Here is an 8595-nt window from a genome sequence, read left to right as displayed (position 1 = left end):
CGCGGATCAGCCGTGAAGAAACCCAGATAGCCTGATGTCAATCATCTCGCTAATTTAAACTGGAGATTAGGACATTTGCTTGACTTTGTTTAGCCAGATACGAGAAATAGGGCCCAGGTCTGCCTCTGCTCCTCCTGAGTTTCTCCCGCGGTTGTGTCTGTTTGAAAATCTTCTTCTGTTGCTAACTTCGGGACTCTTTGGGGTAAATAGGATGTCTATGCAGCGAATAGGTTTACAGATGCGCTCCTTAGCGCCATCTATCATCGGGAGTTTGAAAAGGAACGAACGCGCCTCGGCCCAAAATCAGAATATTTTTTTTGCCGTGAGAAATTGGTTGTGTGGCGTGAGTGCGTGTGGAAACATGCAAAAGCGTGTGTCACACGGCGAAACCGTGAGAGTTGGTAGCTCTGTTATTTGATTATTCGACCGCAGCCGAAGAAGCATTTCGTCCTAAAACCTGCCCCGCTCCTTTCCCAGCGATAGGACGGTGTCCCCCTCTGCAGCACAAATTGAGCGCATGCGCACTCTGCGCTCTTGACTCTCGCCGGCTGCTTTCAGCGCTCGCCACCTGTCAGTCATCCGGAGCTAGGAAGCAGCCACACTTCTTCTTGAGAGCCGCGGACGAGCTCCTTCACACCCGGTAAGCAAGCAGCACCGCGTCCTGCTGAACGCCGGAAGAAAGGCCCTCGGGCCACTGCTGGCTGATTCCAGGAGGGCACCAGCTGTGCTGTAATACCGCCATCATACCCACGTGATGATGTGCAGATGAACCATCACATGCTCATTGTAGATGAATTAACTAGCATCTGCAGTCCAGCTCTGCCTGGCTGTTCAACTATTTAATGTCTTACTTTTCACTGTAATTTGACGTTTTGAATGGTCTGATTTTAAACAGCTGTCTATTAGTTTGAGAAAGCAGCGATATTGTAAAGTGCTACGCAGGTCACGTCAACATGCTCCATGGAGTCGCAGTTGGTCGCAAGTTGATCTAGCGGCTCTCTGCCGTTTAAATGTGACTGCTGACTGTGTTGTAGATCATTTCATGGTAAATCCACAAGAAAATCCACTTTGTCTATCCTGGTGTAGTGGTAATGCCACTGACCTCTGATCTTTTTCCACCCAATGATTTGAGTTCGAATCCCGTTAATTAAACTTATATATTTTGTCTCTTCTTTTTCGTGTACTATAGAGTTCATTTACGTGACAGATATTTGCACAAAACAGACTCCACAGTCATTATGTGTTATTCGTAACAACTTTATTTCAAAGGAAAGGCAATTTGCTGACTTCCTGTTTCAACACATAAACAACAAGCGACGTTTCCACTCGCGTGGATTATTTCCCAGAAAAGACTCAACAACGTCTAGTCCGGTATGTTTTGACCAGAGACTTTAGACGAGAAAGTTAGACATTGAACTGCAGAATTAAACAATGCGGCATTCACGAGGACAGCTACGTGTTCTCTTGCTATTCTCAACATCTGCTGTAACGACGACAACAGGAGACGCTTTCGGCCGAAAGTCGCCAGTTAACATGGTCGCCTGTTAAACCGTAACACCGGAAGTGCACTGTCTGATTTCAGGGTTTTAATTTAAGGTGGATAGCAGCACCGTTTAGACGTTTTATCTCGTGTTGCTAAATGAAAATCATCACACAAAAAGCAAGTACTGTGTTGACCAGAGCAGGAACTTCATCCCGACCCCGGAGTGTGAAGTGTGTGCTAATCTTTGAGAAATGTCCAGCATCTATAAAAAATGCGATCGCAAATCTTTAAAAGCAAGAAATTCCTCACACTCATGTTTATGATTACATTGTTTATAAGAGCACACAGATCTTCATAGACATATAATTAAATGTAGCTGTCAAAGTTCACTTTAAAATGTTCTTCTGGGGGAGCGAGTCCCAAAGAGGGTCCACATCATCCTGTGGAAAACACTGCTCCATGAAACCCAAGCGCTCAGCCGTGACAGGCATGTTTAGACAGTTCATGTTTAGACAGTTCAAGATGAAATAAAATTAGACAGTTCATGTTTAGACAGTTCAAGATGAAATAAAATTAGACAGTTCATGTTTAGACAGTTCAAGATGAAATAAAATTAGACAGTTCATGTTTAGACAGTTCAAGATGAAATAAAATTAGACTATTTTAAGAAATGTCTGATGCTCTGCTATACTTGTTTTCATTGCTCTGCTAGCTGTTCACATATGGTTTACCAAATGAGAAAGTTATCAAACATAAAAGGGTTCACTTGGCTATCCATGGTTTATATTTTTGATATCCGGGACAATCAATTGAACCTACTTCACTCTTGATCTCTTTTCTTTGTTTTCTAGTAACAATGCTGGGGGCGGTGGTTGTTGGCATTGGCATGGCCGGTTGGGTGAGGATTAGAGACGTGTCAGCTCCTCTACTTGGCAGTCCGGCAGCGAAACTCAACATCAGAGGATTCATATCCAGGTAACATGATTGCCAGCATGCACTGTTTAATACAAGCAATAATTGTCCAAGTCATGCGGAGGCAGTGTTATCGTTAGTATATCCACCACCCGCAGCCAGAGTGAGCAGCAGTCAATGAGCTGAGGCCCGTAAGGCCGTGCAGACGGTCCGCTCGGCTCATTCCGCAGAGCCCCGATGTTGCACAGAGCGCTAGTGCTCGTCTTTTCAAAGTTTATATCGTCCATTGTACCAACTTCGACACTGAACGTCCGTCCACGTGTGCCCAGCAGTACAGCAGCCAAGTGAGAGCGGCTGAACAATTCTCTAGATATGAGAGGCACACACACACTCTGCTTTAAAGTTAGATACAAAACTAACTTGATAGAAACAGAAGTGCAGGCTTTAAATATTGTGATTATGGTACAACCTTAATTAATTGCAGGGCTGTTGGATCAGACTGCATTCTTTTTATCTAGAGGGGCCAAATAAACTACGCGTTTCCATCTTTGTAGTTTACAGTCCAAAAGAGTCTTAGAACTAGTACTTAAAACACATATAGTATATATTATTAACCCAGACACACTATTTTATTTAAGGTGGAGCTATTTGACCACATAATGTTTGTGAAATGGTAGACGCAGTTTTTAAATGCATAGTCAGATAAAGTCCACTCCATCTATATCATCTTGAAAGACGCTAATGTCTTTGATCAAAGGAGCATTCCTGTCATCAGGCTGACAGAAGTTTCTGTCAACAGAAGAAGCTTGGACCCTCAGCAGGGTGTGAGCCAGATCTCCGTAGACGAAGCTGTGAGTAGAGAAGACATTCAAGTGGCGTTCATCTGCACTGAGAATGTGTCGCACGAGGACAACATCAGGTACATGTGCAAGTCTGCAAAAAGTCATTAAATAGTTTGGTACAGTTAATCATCAACGTTCCAAAATCTCTGGTGTTCAGTGAAGATCTGGTGACAAAAGTACTCAACGGCGACTCCTCTGATTGTATAGAAGTCTATATAAATGACTTCTCTCTTGATTTATTCCCTCCGTAAACATGAGTTTATGTCTCAATCTCTAGTTTCAAGTCTCCTTCAGTACAGCATGATGTTCATTTAGAGTCAAACGGACCATAAAGCAGGGGATACTTTAGGGCGGGGCTACAAGGTGATTGACATGTCTCTGGCTCTAGGTACAGCGTTTCTACGTCACATTGGCGTTTCTACGTCAATGTATTGTCGACAACCCTATTCCAAGATGATGTTGACAAAGTCAAGGCTTCATAACAGCAAAAAACAGTGAGTGAAGTCACCATGACAACATCCATTTCTGAGATACAGTCTGTGGGTTTCTCTTTTAAAGTTATCGACCAATAAATGCAGCAGGGGGACGACCGACTAGCCAATCAGCTCCAGGGCCATTGTCAAGCTGTTGTCAGCTGTGTGCCGGAACCCAGGAGTACTAGTAACAAGAATGGAGAATATTTTCAATTAGTTCATTAATCTAATGACTAATGACTTTCATTCTGGATTCATCATCCATTGTCTTCTGCTTATCCGGGGTTGGGTCTTGGTGGCAGCAGGCTGACTCAGGCTTCCCTCTCTCCCGCAACACTTTCCAGCTCATTCTGGGGCGTTCCCAGGCAAACTGGGAGATATAATCCCTCCAGCGTGTCCTGGGTCTTCCCCGAGGTCTTCTACCAGTTGGACGTTCCTGGAAAACCTCTCATGGGAGGCGTCCAGGAGGCATTCTGATTAAATGCCCAAACTACCTCAGCTGACTCCTCTGAGCCCGACTCCCTTAGGGAGGAAACTCATTTTGGCCGCTTGTATGTTTCTGTGACATTATAGCAACCCTTTACCAGATTTGGACAATCAGTATTTTTACCCAGGAATTTAAAATGGTTATGACATGGATTTATTTCATCATGGGGGGTTATGATTATCAATGGCTTCAGTTTGGGGTAAGGGAAGTAATTGAAAGGATTGAAACAAGTGTTAAGTCATTTTCTTACTCGTATATGGCAGTTAAAGTAAACATCAAACGTTTAACAGCAGCAGTGCCGAAACAACTTTTAACCTGGAGGCCATTAAGAAAAGTGACCACGAAGAGAAACATGCTCAATGTGTGTGTGTATATATATATATATATATATATATATATATAGTGCTTGAGAGGGGACAGGTCAGTGCAGCACCAAGCAGGCTAAATATCTGACCTGTCGGGCGACAGCCAATGAGAGGGAAGTCCGTTGCCGTCATTTAGAGCAGCGGCCCCCAACCATCGGGCCACTTTTTGTGATGGCCAAATGTGCTTGAATCGCACAACGCAGAATTCAGGAAAATGTAAAAGACTGAATTTGGGGGGGCGGGAACAAAACACCTTTTCATAGGGCCCGAGCTAATGCTGCTGAATGTGTAAATAGGCCATGTCACATGTTGTGGAGTGAATCTGTTCTCCAAACTTTTTTTGCAGATTGCGCAACTTACCGTAGTTTCTAATCAAAATTCTGTTATTTTTTTATACCAATTTTGATAAAGAAAACTCCCTCTTCCTGTCTCATCAGAACTTTTCTGCAGGCAGGAAAACATGTCTGTGTCGAGTATCCCATGACCATGAACTACAAGGCTGCTGTGGAGCTCTGGGATTTAGCACAGAAAAAAGGTATATTGATTTCTAACAATGTTTAATCTCTCACATGTACTCATGCTGATCTGTGTACAATAATACATAGTTTTCTCATGGTATGGGCCAGGGTGCAGTCTGAAGATGTTTAGTGTTTTTGCTGACCTGTGAGTGGATACTTTGTAGAGCGATAGCACTTCATGGTGAGCTAATAGCAAGCTGATTGGCAGCAGCAGAGCCGAGCGGGTCTGCTGGGGGTTTTGACCAGTGCCATTCTCGGCAAAGTCCAATAAGACTTCAATAGCCACAAGCTGCAGAAACCGTAGGTAGGTTGACGACCAGCCGGGCTGCAGCATTCTGCGGAGGTCAAGCAGCAGAGGTCGGGCGGCGCATGCAGGGACAGCATCCAGGACAGTTCAGACGTGTGTGTGTGTGTGTGTGTGTGTGTGTGTGTGTGTGTGTGTGTGTGTGTGTGTGTGTGTGTGTGTGTGTGTGTGTGTGTGTGTGTGTGTGTGTGTGTGTGTGTGTGTGTGTGTCTCAGGAGTGATTCTCCACGAGGAACACATCGAGCTGCTGACAGAAGACTACAAAGAACTGAAGAGAGAGGTAGAGGGTAAAATCCTGCAGGAAGGTACTCTTCATTTTACAGGTAAGAGACAGGACCAAAACATTCATTCGTTTTAAAATTTAAAGTATAAGAATATGGTTTAAGTGCTGGAGCGTTTTCCAGTGTATCTTATGTCATGCTGCACGCTCTTGACCTGTCGATTATGAAAGTTGTCCAAAGAGATGGCAAAAAGAACCATTTTAGGGTTGGAACTCTAGCTAAACCTCAATAAGGAAATGCAATCATGTGTGTCTACTGTGACTTGTTGAAGGTGGAGCTCTGAAGCCCGGATTTGGTTTCCCAACATTCAGTGGCATTGCTCGCCTCACCTGGCTGGTTGAGTTGTTCGGTGAGCTATCGGTAACTGCAGCAACCATAGAGGAAGACTTGAGTAGCAACTACAGCAAGATGACTGCAAAACTGCTAACTTCTGACAACAGGTGAGGAGGATGTCTCCGTCTCCCACAGTGATGGAATAAATAGTCTTGAAAAGACCGAAGCCAACCATGTGTTAGTCCGTCCCCCTACTCTGTCTGAAGAAATACATCTTTAAAAAGTGCCTACACATGTATTTAGCTTCATTCATGTTAAAGGCTCAGTACAGCGGATCACTGTAGTTTTTAACAAACTCTCCTCACACAAGGGTAGATAGTGTATTTGTTGGGGACTATTATCAGCATATTAATCCATATTTGGGGCTCTATATATATTAGGGCTGGGCGCGTTAACGCAGCAATCCATTAACACCGACAATTATTTTATCATGTGTTAACTGCATGTTGTTGTTTTTTGCATTGGGAGGGGCTTAACAGCATTGATGCAGCCACTAGCGTCCTTATGCCGTGTTCACACCGGACGCGGCGCGAATTTGCGGCGCGACCAGATTACATGTAAAGTCAATCCACAGACGCGCTGCGACACGAATTGGCGATTTATTCGCGCCGCGGCGAGATAGACGCGTTTGAGGCGGCGCGAACAGAACGTTTGACCTGGGGCGAACAAAGCGAAGGACGCGGTTCGAATTCGCGTGAGTTGAATTCTCCCAACTCTGGCGGAGAAATCGCGTGACGCAAAGTTGCGGCAGCCAATCAGCGTTGAGAAACAGCGCTGAGAAGCTCCGCCCGTCACCACCGCCGTCTCCCCGTTTCTGAATGAAACTGCTGTTGCTCCGCCTGAACCAGCGCTGACAGCGACTTCATTGAGACGTTATTTCCATGGTGGATGGCATAATCGGTATCGTTTTACGGAGATACGTGAGACGCAGTTCCTGGATGAGTCGGTGAAATTCACCGAGCTGTGTGCGGCTACAGATGATGTTATGAACCCGAACACGAGGGCGTTTCATGTTCCGACATGTTTGGGACTTCCACAACAAATATAAAGCAGAACTAGTGGTTATTTTTTCCATGGTCGATAGCGGAAATGAAAGCTTCGTCGCTTGTCTCTCACAGAGGCAAGCAACAGAGCTAAGCCACGCCCCCTTCGCGCCGCGATTTTTCGCGTTTGGTGTGAACACCCTCGTTTCACTCGCGCGAGTAAACTTCCGCGGTAGACGCGGCGCGAATTTTCGAGCCACATCCGGTGTGAACACGGCATTAGAATCTCAACGAATGACGGCGCATATGAGCCTCCAGACGCGCCGTCGTCAGGAGAATACACAAGTTGTATGAAACGGAGCGCACTACAAAAGTGACGACGTTACAACGTGCACCAGCTGTTGCTCTCACTGAGACTACTGGTCATCGCTGTAACCACAGTTATCTCAGAGTTACTGTTTGTAGCGTACCCCTCCGACAGATGGTCTTTAAAGACCGTAGCTTTAGCCGTTAAACGGCGCACTATGCGACTTACGTTTCAACTCCGTTTTTCACCTTCAAAATAAAAGCACCTTATCTCAAAACAGGAAACCAGATAAATTTAGCTTACGGCAGACAAAAAACATGCAACAAAAACGACAACATTTATTGACAAACCGTTACTAACTTTAGAACACATTGAGTTACTTACAGTTCATTATATTGATGAACTGTGGGTGCTGCTTCATATGCTTTGACTGTTTCTGAATATATATTTTTTTACATTACTGTTTGAACATGGACAAAAGAAGGAGTCGCTCGTCCCTCTAACAGGGACCCTTACTACTGAACAGACTGTTTATGCTGTTCCCAGATTAAAATAAAACGTTTCTTCTGGTACCAGTTCAGAAAAAAAACTGATTTATATACTGTTGTTAACTTGCTGTTGCTCTGAGAGTGCCTGCTTATATTGTTCTGATAACATTACTTTAAAATAAAAACGGGGAATACACTAGTTTTTCATTCATTATTGAATTTGGCGCATAATGCGACTTATCGCAGTTAATCACAGAAAAATCATAAACGTAATCACCAAAAGCAGTCTCTCCTGGTCAGAATTGCCTTGAGGTTACAGGCAGTGACTTCAAAGTCCAGGAAGAGGTTTTTAAGAAACCAAAAGGGTTGAGTTGTTCAATGTGCTGGTATTGGTTGTGATTGCTGTCAAACAGGGTTTCACTGTGGACCTCTCCTATTGGCAACATGTTGAAGGGAATGTGTTCCAGTCTCTGCTCTGACTTTGTTTTTCATGTGGCTTTAAGAAGTTGCAATGTGGGTGTTTGGTAGCTAGGGTCCAGTGGGTAAGCAAAGGCTCGAGGTGCAGACATTGCAACAACACTGAACCGGTTGAGTCCCTTTTGGAGTGCACAGATGTGGAAGTGTCGTTTAATTAATCACTCACTTAATCGGTGTCCTTGTAGACCTCTGACGTGGATTGAGGAACGGGGACCAGGCCTCCCCAGGGCCAGGAACATCAACTTTCACTTTGACTCCTGCATTCTGACCCAGATCCCACCTGCACCTCGAGGGAACGTTGGTCTCTTCATGCAGGACCTGATCCACTTCTCTGCCAAGCTG

At 44.7% G+C, this 8595-nt stretch overlaps 1 protein-coding gene across 1 annotated transcript in view; it reads left to right on the top strand.

The window, feature by feature from the left end:
• The first annotated feature begins 569 nt into the window (after positions 1-569).
• Positions 570-8595, top strand: part of blvra (biliverdin reductase A) — an 8237-nt gene continuing 211 nt past the window's right edge. Inside the window, exons 1-7 of the mRNA XM_079223441.1 lie at positions 570-640; positions 2335-2458; positions 3195-3314; positions 5000-5097; positions 5600-5707; positions 5937-6105; positions 8439-8595. The exon at positions 8439-8595 is cut by the window's right edge and continues 211 nt beyond it. Of these exons, the coding sequence (XP_079079567.1) occupies positions 2340-2458; positions 3195-3314; positions 5000-5097; positions 5600-5707; positions 5937-6105; positions 8439-8595 (771 nt within the window). The 5' untranslated portion in view covers positions 570-640; positions 2335-2339. The remainder of the gene's footprint in view (positions 641-2334; positions 2459-3194; positions 3315-4999; positions 5098-5599; positions 5708-5936; positions 6106-8438) is intronic.

This window comes from Taurulus bubalis (genome assembly GCF_910589615.1).
Source record: "Taurulus bubalis genome assembly, chromosome: 1".
NCBI classification, from domain to species: Eukaryota; Metazoa; Chordata; class Actinopteri; order Perciformes; family Cottidae; genus Taurulus; species Taurulus bubalis.
The sequence above is the reverse complement of the archived record's forward strand: the minus strand, read 5'-3'. Positions and strand labels throughout refer to the sequence as shown.